Genomic DNA, 13,341 nt, shown 5'->3' with positions numbered 1-13,341 from the left:
TGAGAGAGAGAGAATGAGAGACAGAGAGCATGAGAAGGAGGAGGGTCAGAGAGAGAAGCAGACGCCTTGCTGAGCAGGGAGCCCGCTGCAGGACTTGAGCCCGATGCGGGACTTGATCCCAGGACTCCAGGATCGTGACCTGAGCCAAAGGCAGTCGTTTAACCAATTGAGCCACCCAGGTGCCCCTAAATAAATAAAATCTTTTTAAAAAGTACATATAACATAAAATTTATCATCTTAGCCATTTTTAAGTGTATGGTTTAGAGATATTAAATAATACTCATAATATTTTGCAACCATCACCCCTATCCATTTCCATAACTTTCCATCTTGTAAAACTCAAACTCTATATCCATTAAACAATAATTCCCCGTTCCCCCACTTCTCCCAGCCCCTGGCAACCACCATTCTGCTTTCTGTATGATTTTGACTACTCTTAAGTATCTCATATAAGTGGATTCATATAGTAATTATCTTTTTGTGACTGGCTTATTTCACTTAGCGTAATGTCCTCAAGGTTCATCCATGTTGTAGTATGTACCAGAATTTCCTTACTTTTTAAGGCTGAATACTGTTCCGTTGATGTATTACACCACATTTTATTTATCCCTCCATCAGTCATTGGACACTTGGGTTGCTTCCATGTTTTAGCTATTGGGGTTAATGCTGCTCTGAACACAGGTGTACAAATTATCTCTTGAGACTCTGCTTTCAGTTCTTTTGAGTATATACCCAGAAGTGGAATTGTTGGATCATATGATAATTCTGTTTTTAATTTTTGAGGAACCACCATACTGTTTTCCACAGCAGCTGTATCCTTTTATATTCCCACTAACAGTGCATAATAGTTCTAATTTCTCAACATCCTTGCCAATATATATTTTGGTTTTTGTCTGTTTTTGATAGAGCCTTCTTAATGAATGTGATGTGGTGTCTCTGTGTAGTTCTGATTTACATTCCTGAAATGATTAGTGACGTTTGAACATCTTTTCATGTGCTTGTTGGCCATTTGTGTATCTTCTTTAGAGAAATGTCTATCCAAGTCCTTTGTGCATTTTTGAATTGGGTTGCTTGGGGTTTTTTGTTTGTTTAGTTTTACAACCTCTCTATATTCTGGATTAAAAAAAAAGATTTATTTTAGAGTGTGCATGCATGCGCACATGAATTGGGGAGGAGGGGCAAAGGGAGGGGGAGAAAGAGAATCCTAAAGCCTACTCCCTGCTGAGCGCAGAGCCTGATGTGGGGCTCCTCCCAGGACCCCAGGATCATGACCTAAGCTGAAATCAAGAGTCAGCTGCTTGACGAGCCACCCAGGCACCCCTATATATTCTGGATATTAATCCTTCATCAGATACATGATTTGCAAATATTTTCTCTCATCCCATGGGTTGCTATTTTATTACTCTGTTGATATTTAGAATTCTGAAGTTGCTTTCAAGTGGATTGTTGTTTTTTTCCCCTCTTCTTAAGTATTTAAAAATCCCATTGACATTTATGGTCTTCTAGCTGCCGTTTGAGGTGATAGTGGAAAGAATGGACTCTAATTTTAAACCATTGATGAAATGATGTTGTTTTGAACTAAGTCCTATGTTATTTTTAATAAAAGAAAATCAAATCTGAGAAGAGGAAGAAGAGAAAGAACTATTTATTTTAGGATCCAGACTTTGAGAATTTCTAGTGACCAAACACTTACTATAGTTTAAAACTAATTACTTAAAAGAGAAGGTAATAATCATGGTTTAAGTTATTGCCAGCTAAATATAAACTGGAGCTTTCTTGTGTCCAGTGTCAACCTGCATTTTCAAAGAGCAATAAACTAGATTTCTAATGACTATGATCTGCTGGGCAGTGCTTAAATATACATGAAATACTTTCCACCTAGGTCCCTACTTACATTTATTTATATACATGGGCATATGTTTTCTTCTACATAAGTATATGTCTGTATGTATATAAATCTTCAAATGAATAAATGCAGAAATATACATGGTATTCTAGCTTACAGAATTAGAAATGTAATTCAGTTTACTCCCACAGAATAAGATTGAAGATAATGAGAACTGAATTAAAGCTTACTTTCTTTCACAGAATTCCTCAGAGAGAGAAGACTGTAATAATGGCGAACCCCCTAGGAAGATAATACCAGAGAAGAATTCACTTAGACAGGTATGAAATTCAGTCTGTCTTAAAATAAAAAGCTACCAACAACAAAACAAGAGACAGGAAACCCTCAATTTGCCATTCGTTAAGCACTGGAGCTTAAATTAAAAGTACTCTGAAGTTGAGGTGGCTATAGCCATCAATTTCAATCCGGTAACATTGTTTTCCCGGTCATTTAAAAATATCCTAGGTGTACAAGTACAGGACAGGTCGATTGCTATGGTTAGTGAGAACAACATCAAAGAAAAGTTTTCTTGTTCAAGGAAAATAACTTGAAATGCTTCTTAAGTGCAAATAGTAGAATAGTTGGCTTTAAATCTTATTTTCCTTTTGAGATTCTTAATACATTTTTTAAAAATTAACAATCAAAAGGGATCTGCTCTAGTGAAGTTAGCTCCTTTTAGTCTGAGCAGTATTTGTTTTTGCCTTTTCTAAAAGTAAAGGCCATTATTGATAACTTTAAAAAAATTTTTTTCCTCACTGTACGCCACTCCCCAAAGGTAACACATTTTACTTTGAAAGTTAATTCCATGGTGCTCTTTTTTTTAAAATTAAAATATCCAAAAACATTTGCTTAAAAAGTTTGCTCTTCTCACTGCCTTCAGCAACCTCTAACATCTTCTGTCTCCCACTAGCAACAAAAACAAATTCTTACAGTGTTGCCAGATAATAGGTATACCACCTCTTCACTTTTAATATAAAGTTGGATAAAGTGAGCACCAGCAGTAGCCAAAATAATTTCAATTTACTTACACTTACGGCATTCTTAGGAAAAAAGAAAAGAGATCTAATATTTGTTTAGTGCCCACCACAAACCTGCTATTTGTTTCATTCCATCCTCACAATCACCCTACAAAGTTGGTAGATAGGGCCTCTGATTATAGATGAAGAAAATGGAGACTTCGGGAGGTTGGATGACTTGCTTATTAGCTCATCAGTGATTTAAAACCCAGATCTCAATGTTGCTCAAGCATTTTTACTTCTGCCTTCTGATTCCAGTTCATATTACAGTGTTAATGTAGGGAAAAAGTACTTGACACTGTGATATATTCATTTTTTATTTACTATATGGTAACAATTTGGGGATGGGCACTTTTCCTTTTTGATAAAAATAAGTGTTTAGTAAATAGAACTGAATCCATTCAGGAAGCTTTTATAAAAAACCTGAATGATTAGTAATTGATACTGTGCAGTTACAACTTTAACTATTTGGAGACAAACACCTGATATATAAATCTAAATAAATAGAACAGTATTGAGTAAGATAAATTTAGAGGTGGAAAGACTGCCCACTATACAGAAACAACTGTCAGAAAACAATGACACGAAAAAAGTTTTGGCAACTTTATTTAAGCTAACAAACGAATTTTCACTCTGCAAAGTTATAAATTAATTTTAATAGGCTGATCCAGATGGTCCATTTGGAAAATGGATAGGCTGATCTGTTGAAAATTAAACTAAATTTATCTCTCTCATACTTCAAACTGAAGCAAGAGAGAGAATGGTGCCTATTAAGTCCAGCACATACAGATGGACCAGCAGGTCACACATGGGACTAATCTGATTCATTTTAAAAATAAATGCATACATTATTGAATCATTTTCTACTTGCAAGATCAGTTGTGTGCAGTATTTGAAAGAGATATGCTGTGGCTTTTTCATTGCTTTTTGCAGGTTCACTTCACCCTCTCCACTTTAATATAACAATCATTTTGTTTTTGTTTTTGTCTTTCCTCCGAGTGCTCCAAAATGATTTTTCTAATATCTGTCATTCAGTGTTGAGATCCAAGCTCTGGAGATTAATTAGGTCATGAGGCTTTTTCCCCTCCTCTCTTTTGTAAAGGGTTTTATCTCTATTCTCTTTATGAAGAGCATGAACTCAGTGTTCTTGGAAAGAGAAATGGCCTTTAGAAACAGGGAAGTAGGAGATCCTCCTGGGGCCCTCTGAATCTTTTAGCTTCTGGGTGTTTTAACAGCCCCATGAATGCAGATTTGTAAATTTATTGCAGTGCCATCTGGTTTTTTGCTCGAACCAGATTACTGTTGGCTTGTGTCTGTCTATTGTGGTGGTCACTCCCTAGGAGCTTGCCCTCTCAATCTTAGGGAAGAGTGATGAATAGCAGGGGTCAATAGAAGCGGGTCACAGGGCAGCTGTCCAGGATTGCCCTGAACTTGATTACCCCACTGCTGATTTTTTTAATGTAGGACATAATATATAAGCTGTTTAAACTCCCTCTTTTCTCTGTTGCATGACAATAATGAAGTGCCATTTGCTCCCCACCCACCCCCCTTACTTTAGTCAAGTTGTACAGATAAAAAGATGTCAAGGCTGCCTAGTGTTTTACCTAGTGTTGATGTAAGTAGGATTTGCATCATGTAGGCCAATCCCTTGAAATTCTTTTGCAGATATTTCTAATGGGATTTCAGGAACTCTTTCACTGTTGATTTTAAAATGCTCAGTTAAATTCTAACAAGTTTAGTATTGTTTTAAACTGATTCTATAGTTTACGTATATTGTTCTTAAGTTCACAGGTGATGATAGACTATGACCACTGCGTGGTAACTTTGAGTTATTTAATCATTGGAGGAGCTGAAAGAAGGGTCATCACTACAATTCTTACAGACATTTAAAGGATAATGAGGGGATATTATGAACAACTTTAAACCACAGTTTTGGCAACTTAGATGAAATGGACAAATTCCTTGAAAAATACAGCTTACTGAAACCAATGCAAGGTGAAATAAATTTGAATAGCCTGATGTCTGTTAAAGAAATCACATTATCAAAAGGCCCCCAAATGGGCGCCTGGGTGGCTCAGTTGGTTAAGCGACTGCCTTCGGCTCAGGTCATGATCCAGGAGTCCCGGGATCGAGTCCCGCATCGGGCTCCCTGCTCGGCAGGGAGTCTGCTTCTCCCTCTGACCCTTCCTCCTCTCATGTGCTCTCTGTCCATTCTCACTCTCTCCAATAAATAAACAAAATCTTTAAAAAAAAAAAAAAAAAAAAAGGCCCCCAAATGATTTCACTGGTCAATTCTATCAAATATTTAAGGAATAAATAACTTACTCTTGTACAAACTCAGAAAATAGAGAAGGAAAGAACATTTCCTGACTGTATTATGAGGCCACCATAACCATAATTCCAAAACCTGACAAAGACGTTAGCAGAAAAAGAAAATATTGAAGGAGAAAGTCAGGAGACACTACACCCTGTGTCACCAAGCCATTTTGTATACCTGTTTTTCCATTTAATTTCCGATATCAGAAGGCAGGAGAGTTGGTGGGGAAAGACAAGCAATGTATCCTTTTAAGTCTCTGAATTTGGGAATAATCTTACCTCTGCGCATTAAGTAAAGTGTAAACTTTTGTTTAAAGAATGTACACAGTGGCTACAATTTTCTTTCTACTTTTTGTTCCTAAAATGTGAAGCCAAGGAAACCATAGCAACTGTTTTCAGAGCTTTTATTCATATCTGCAAACAAGGGCAAAGGCCTGGGAGGATACAGGAAAGTACTCATTACTTTTTGAAAATGTAGCCTTACAACATGCAACTCCTTCTTTGCTTCACATTGGTGCTAATAGGATCTGTCAGCCCTGCCTTTCTCTGTAATTGAGTAAATTGTGACCTCTGTCTAATCCTTCCCCCATCCCCCATTCCCTTTGTCTATGTGTCCACTTACCATCCTGAGAACGTGGGCAGTGATAAATAAAGCATTGAGTAGAGCTCTCTCAACTCTTTGAAAGCAGCATGATGCCAGCCCTCTAGTTATATTTCTTTAAGTGTTTACGTTTTTCTGTATTCTTTCTCTTGTGTAGCTGGAACCCTGGGGATGCAAAGCCATGAGAGAGGCCAAGAAGCTAACAAAGTAGCTGTCTCCCTTGTTAGCTTGTTCCTTTATTCTTTAAAAACAAGATAAAAACCATCTGGCTCAGGGCATTACATTTTCCTCCCCCATGCACCTCTATAGATGGAGACTTCACCTGCAGTGAGGGTTTACATTGATTAGGGGAGGGAGCCGTAATTCAAGCTTCCATCCTCTTCAAGGATACTTTGCAGTCTTTAAAGGTGCTGACCCACTGAGTTAAACTGTCAAGGGAGGATAAAAAAGTATCTTCATCCCAGGAGGTAACAGCTGCCAGGTTTTCAACACCTTGCACACTGCTGGAAAAATGTCACAATTGTCAGCTGAAAGAAAAATGACTCTGTTGTCATCTTCTGTTAATGACTGGGCCTTATAAAGAGAACTACATAAGCCTTTTAGAAGGAATAAGTAGATGTTTTCCTTTCCTACCACCATGCCCCTAAATTCCTATGTTGTTCTAAATATTACCGTAGAGTAGATCCATAAAAAACAGCAGTGAAGAACTTAAAACAACCCCATATAAGCATGGAGGTCTGATTGGCATAGCTCCTTTATAAAGTTGGATGAGTAGGAGGAAAAAGCACATCACTGACACAGAAAATGACATTATAGTGTGTATTAACAAAACAACAACAACAACAACAACAAAAAGTCATTCATAAGCCAGTGAACTGAGAGAAAACATACTGTATTTCTGCTCTTTGGAGGACAGTTTGTTTTCAGGCAGCATCCAGATGGGTAAATACCACGACATTTCTTTTTTCAAGAAGAGAGCCACTTCTTTTCTTCCTTTAGAAAAAAAAAGAAGAAACTCACTGAATTTACTTCGTTTAACAGCTCTATAATGTTTGTATATGATGGCATTCCCTTCTTTCTGATTTGATTGATGAGGGGAAAAGGTTTAATGAAGTCCCTGATATTAGCCAGGCAAGTTTTTTTTTTTTCTATTTGTTTTAGGTTAGTCATTTTAATTGTATTGAGTAATTAGAAGGTACACACAGCCAGGGGAGCTTTGTTCTGATAATTGCTCAAGAAAACCCATTCCCTATCTGCCGTTGCTTTGTGTTAAGACATTTCTCCCTCTAGTGGCAATAGTAAGCACTTTGACTTGGCAGTAGGCGAGGTGTAATTGCAATATGACAAACTATGCTTAAGGGACTATCTTGTAAATACTTTAGTTTGGGGTTTGGCATTATTTCATTATGTATGTGTGTTTTTTTTCCCTATGAAACTTCCTACCTCTCCTCCCCCCACCCTGAAGTGTTTTGGGCTTTGGATGGAAAAAAATTGCCTGAGATGTTTATTAAAAAAAAAATCACAGTGCATCCTGGGTAATGTTTTGCAGCTTGACTTAATTTTAGTCATCTGTTTTAATTACCTATTTATAAAAATGCTTTTGCATTTGTAGACATTATTTAATACTTTGGAAGAAGCACCTCATTTGAAATAAATAAATAAATTGTACTTATTTTAAATAGTCCATGTAAAAGACCTTAAAGGTAATTAATGTAGGTCTCTTAAGTAAGACAAAAGTGATCTTTCCAAGTCTGATGAAGTGATTTGTTTACTTAACTTCCCACTTCGGCTGAATCCTTCAGAGTCTAATAACTTTTTTTAAAAAAAACATGGTTTGGCAATTTGTGTCTAGCTACAAAAACCCTTCTTCAAAAAGAAGCAATTTAATAACCAGCTTTCTTAAAATTACTTTGAGGAAGGAAGACTGTATAGGGGGTTGGTGTTTTGTTTTATTTTTATTTCAGTGTAATCATTCTTTGATAAATTGTGTAATCACTGACTTAGTAGAAAAAATATTATTGAACTCCCGGGTTGCAATGACCATAAAATAGTGTATTTTCATATAGAGACTTGAGATATTGTGAATAAATTATAAAGGAAACAGCTTATATGCTGGTCGAAGTCCATATGGACCCAGTTCATTTTGTGTTCAGTGCTTAATGTGGATCTACCATTTTAAGAAAAACAAAAAGATGGGTGGGGGGATGCCTATTGTGCCCTTTTGTATGAGTCTTTTAAAAATCTGCCCTAAGAGTAACTTGGAATGAGATCAGATACAGCATTGCATCCACTGAACGAGATTGGGTAGCATCAGTGTGGCATTTTTAAAGCCCAGTTCCAGCTTCCCTAGATGTCGCCTTGTAGTTTGCTTTTTCTATCCCATATTCTTCCTGGGGACTTGATTTGATGTTACCATATATCTGAAGGTCCCTGTCTCCCCCCCTACCTGCCCCCCAATCACTAGCCATTTTCATTATACTATATCTTGTTTTGCTATAGGGCTGCTGAACAGATTTCTTAAGCAGCTTTTTGCAAGGTTAAAAGAATGCAGCTTGGTAACAAGTTTGTGTCATTTTAAATATATACCTTCTAGTAAATAAGGAAAAGTCTGGCAATCAATCCCTTTTAGTGTGTTATATGTTTCACCTGACAACTAAACCTTCTATTGATTAGCCATTACTTTGTTAGATAATCCTATGTCATTGAATCCATTGTAAAAAATTAAACTCTTTAAAATGTTTTACCCTAGCAGCTCTGTGAAAATTGAAAACTTGTTCAGAATTACAGCCTGCTTTCACAAAGAAGGTAGTTTTCAGCAAGGCATCTTACTGGTTTATGCTTATGTGCTTTATATGCAATATAAAAACGTATTCAAGTACTCCAACGCAAAACTCTTTGCTTCTGGTTCAGCAATGTAAGCTACCTTTTTGAATGTTGCATGGGGACAGAGCCTATCTTGCCAGTGGCAATTAAACTCACTAGTTTAATTTTAGCCTGGAAGGAGTCTTACAATAGTAAAATATTGGATGTAAAATACTGAATTTTTTAGGCTTTTTATTCCAGAGTGATCTTAGGACTGTGACAAATCTTAATTTACTAATCTATGTGACTTCCTTCGGGGGTAAGCAAGATCATATACCCATTTTACAGATGGGATGGCTAGAAAATAAAAGCTTATGTATATCCTTACCCTAGAAACACTTACAGGTCCAGAACTGGTTTCCTAAATCTATCTAATATTCCCCTGAGTGTCTTATACTCACTTCTGAGGGAAAAGGAATTTTGGAGGGAAACAAATTAGTTTTCTAACCTGCCATGACTGTTTTTCCCCCAGAAAATAGCATATTTTTATTAATTAATTAGACAAACCTTTAGTTCTTTTTCCCCAAAAATATTAACTTATACCTTTATATTTTTATTGAAGTAAATTTTTCATATGGTGAGCTGCATAGATACTAATTGTATAAGTCAATGAATTTATAAGTCTGTCTGCCTGGGTAAACACATCCACATCAAGCTGTAGAACATTTTCATTACCCAAGAAAGTTTCCTTGGTCTCCTTCCCAGCCAGTTTTCCCATTGCCAATGAATCAAACATTGGTCAACTTACTCTCATAGCTTAGTTTCACCTTTTCTAGAATTTCATGTAATAGAATAATAGATTTTGGGGTCTGGCTTTGGGTGTAATGTTTATGCGATCCATCTGTACTGCTGTGTGTATCAGTAGTGTATTCTCTTTTATTGTATATTCTTTTGAATAAATATACTGTAGTTTGTTTTCCATTCTTTTGATGGACACCTAAGCTACTTGCATTTTTATAAATGTAGTTGCTATGGATGTTCTTATATAAAGCTTTTTTGGTGAGCACGTGCTGAATACTTTTTGATGTGCTTATGAGGTATTCAGGTATTGTCTTTTGTGAAGTATCTGTTTAAGTTTTTTGCCGTTTAAAAAAATTTCATTGTCTGTCTTATTATTGAGTTCTAGAACCCAACTGTATTGAGTTCTAGATACAGGCTTTTTGTGAGATATGTGTTCTGAATATTTTCTCACAAGCTGTGGCTTGCCTATTTATTCATGGTGTGTTTTGATGAGAAGTTCTAATTTTTGAATGAAGCCCAGTCTATCAATCCTTACCTCATGATTGTACAGATACTCTAGGTTTTCTTCTAGAGGGTTTGTAAGTTTTAGCTTTTACCCTTAAGTCTGTGATCCATCTCAAATTAATTCTTTTTTTTTTTAAAGATTTTATGTATTTATTTGAGAGAGAGAATGAGAGAGAGAGAGCACATGAGAGGGGATAGGGTCAGAGGGAGAAGCAGACTCCCTGCTGAGCAGGGAGCCCGATGCGGGACTCGATCCTGGGACTCCAGGATCATGACCTGAGCCGAAGGCAGTCACTTAACCAACTGAGCCACCCAGGCGCCCCTCAAATTAATTCTTATGTGTGGTGTTCATTATTTTTCCCATACTTTTTTATTCAGTTGCTTTGATACCATTGTTGAAAAGACTTTCCTTTCCCCCACTGAATTATATGAGTGCATTTGTCAAAAATCAGTTGGCTGTACAAGTGTAGTCTGTTTCTGAACCTCCTAGAGAAGAGGCTGCTGCTGGATACAGAGCAAAGGGTAATAGCAGCTGAGGCATTGACCAACCCCTTCTTTAAACTCCACATAGAAGACAAGCTCAAGTCCTCTTTCTTTTTAGAAGTGTGTATCAGTAGTGTATTCTCTTCTGTTATGTGTAAATAATGCACCAAATACTACACTGTCTTGATCATTAGAGCCTTAGTAAGTCTTGAAATCAAGTAATGTGAGTTTTTAATATTCTTAATTTTAATATTGTTTTGGCTATCATAGATACTTTGCATTTCTATATAAATTTTAGAATCATTAGCAATTTTTAAGAAGTCTGCAGGGTTTTTATATGTATTTTATATATATATTTGCATATATTTTGGGATACACACACATATGCACACACATATATATATATTCATTTGAGAGAATTAACCTCAATAATATTAAGTCTTCCAGTTTATAAACATGGTATATATCTCCATTTAATTTTGTCTTTTTATTTTTCTAAGCAATATTTCTTAGTTTTCAGTGTACATTTCTTACACAGATTTATTCCTATTTAATATTTTTCAATGCTGTTGTAAATGTTTTCATTTGATTTTTGACTCTTGACCTTGTTTCTTGTCATTTGTGAATAAATACAATTTTATTTCTTCTTTTCCAAGTTATTTGCCTTTTGTTTCCTTTTTTTGCTTTATTTCAATGGCAATGGCCTCCAATATAATGTTGAATAGATGTGGTAAGAGAACCTCTTTGCCTTGTTCCCAGTCTCAGAGGGAGTGTATTTGGTCTTTCACCACTAAGTATGATGTTAGTTGAAATTTTTTTAGATGTCATTAATGGGATTAAGAAAGTTCCCTTTTATTTCTAGCTTGCTGAGATTTTGTCTTATTGTTGTTACTGTCATTGTGTTCATGGGAGATACTGGTTTGTAGTTTTCTTCCTTCTTTCCATCCTCACTCTCTCTCCTCTTCCTGCCCCTCCCTTCACCTTCCCCCCCACACTTTCCTTCCTTCCTTCCTTCCTTCCTTCCTTCCTTCCTTCCTTCCTTCCTTCCTTCCTTCCTTCCTGTAGGCTCCACACACAGCATGGAGCCCAGTGTGGGGTTTGAACTCACAATCCCGAGATCAAGACCTGATCTGAGATCAGGAGTTGAACACTTAGCCAACTGAGCCACCCAGGCACCCCTGTAGTTTTCTTTCTAATGTCTTTGTCAGGTTTTGGTGTCAGAGTTATGCTGCCTTCATAAAATGAGATGAGAAGTTTTCCCGTCCGCCTCTATTTTCTGAAAGTGTTTGTGTATGGTCCTGGTGTTATTTCTTCCCTAGTATTTAATGGAATTCACCAGTGAAACCATCCAGGCTAGAGGTTTTCTTTTTGGGGAAGATTTTGTTTTTTAATTTATGTGGAATAATTTTCACTTACAGTTTGTTTCTTTAATAGATACAGAGCTATTCAGGTTTTCTCTTACTGTGTCAGCTTCAGTAATTTGGGTCCTTCAAGAAATGTACCCTATTTTATTTTATTTTGTTACTATTTTTTAAAGATTTTATTTATTTATTTGACAGAGAAAGAGAGAGACAGCGAGAGAGGGAACACAAGCAGGGGGAGTGGGAGAGGGAGAAGCAGGCTCCCCGCTGAGCAGGGAGCCTGATGTAGGGCTCGATCCCAGGACCCTGGGATCATGACCTGAGCCGAAGGCAGCCGCTTAACAACTGAGCCACCCAGGAAATATGCCCTCTTTTATTCAACAGGTTGTAAACTGTTCGTATTTTTTATTTTAATACTCAGATTATTCTATATTGGGCTAACGAGAGCCCCTTTAGGTTGGCATCTGTGCCCCTTTGACATATCTCTATCATTCCCTGTGTGTCTCCAGGTTCATCTTATATTTTCCCTGTCCAATCCTGGAATCAGCCATTTCTCCAGAGACTATGGTTCCTTTCAGTGTAAAATGGTATTTAGAAGCCAAGATTTAAACATTAACTTATATTTTACATCTATATGGATATATTTTGAAAACCATGAATTTATATTGGTACCTGTAATTCTAAATCAGTACCACAGAGTTAGTTCTAGATCGCTCCCTTTTCGTATTTATAATTCTCTCTTCTTATAGTAAGAAACCTGCTTTGAGATTTTTTTTTCTTTTAGCACTTTAAACATGTTTCTTGTCTTCTAGCCTTCGTTGTTTATGGTGAAACTTTTTAACGTCTGCTTTTATTTATATTGTTGGCTCTCATGTATGGAGCATCCCTTTTTTCTTAGGCTCTTTCAAGGTTTTGTCTTTGTTACTGGTTTTCAGCAGTTTGACTGTTTGTGCCTAGTTCTTGTTATCTTTGTATTTAATCTCCGTAGAGTTTGCTGATCTCAGATCAGTAAGCCAACAGTTTTCACCAAATTTGAGAACTTATTTGATCACTATTCTTATAGCTTTTTTTGTGCTGCATTCTCACTTCTCTTCTGGGTTTCCAGTTTACAGATATGTTAGATCATTAACACTTACCCCACAGATAACTGAGCCTCTTTTCATTTTTTTTCTTTTACTCTCTCTATCCTTCAGTTTAGATAATTTTAGTTGATCTATCTTTATTTCATTGGCCTCTCTTCTGCCATCTCCAATCTGCTTTTAAGCCCATCCAGTAAATTTTAAATTTCAGATAATATACTTTCCAGTTATAGAATTTCTATCTGGTTCATTTTAGGTTTTCATTTTTCTGGTGAAAATTTCCATCTGTTTATCCATTATGATTGCATCTTTCATTTAAGATGTTGAATATATTTATTATAGCTTCTATAAAGCCTTTATATACTGATTCCCATACTAGATCATCTCAGGGCCATTTTCTACTGGTTCTTTTTTCTCTTGACTATGGGTTCCATTTATCTGCTTCTTATATCTAGCAGTTTTTTATTATATAGTGGACATTATAAATAACTGA

The 13,341-nt window shown here is 36.3% G+C and overlaps 1 protein-coding gene across 9 annotated transcripts in view; it reads left to right on the top strand.

The window, feature by feature from the left end:
- The window catches only part of BTRC (beta-transducin repeat containing E3 ubiquitin protein ligase), a 170,280-nt gene that overhangs the window by 88,428 nt on the left and 68,511 nt on the right, over nt 1–13,341 (top strand). For 6 of the 9 annotated variants that reach the window (XM_073904295.1, XM_073904290.1, XM_025880667.2 and 3 more), the window contains one exon: nt 2,089–2,166. The exons of the other annotated variants lie outside the window; for them this stretch is intronic. Coding sequence is in view for 3 of the 6 variants with exons in the window: in XM_073904290.1 (XP_073760391.1) it covers nt 2,089–2,166 (78 nt within the window). In the remaining 3 variants the exon portion in view is untranslated. The remainder of the gene's footprint in view (nt 1–2,088; nt 2,167–13,341) is intronic. 9 annotated transcript variants of the gene reach the window in all.

Source organism: Callorhinus ursinus, unplaced genomic scaffold (assembly GCF_003265705.2).
Source record: "Callorhinus ursinus isolate GAN/ISIS: 27379988/994484 unplaced genomic scaffold, GSC_fseal_2.0 scaffold20, whole genome shotgun sequence".
Taxonomy (NCBI): Eukaryota; Metazoa; Chordata; class Mammalia; order Carnivora; family Otariidae; genus Callorhinus; species Callorhinus ursinus.
The sequence above is the reverse complement of the archived record's forward strand: the minus strand, read 5'-3'. Positions and strand labels throughout refer to the sequence as shown.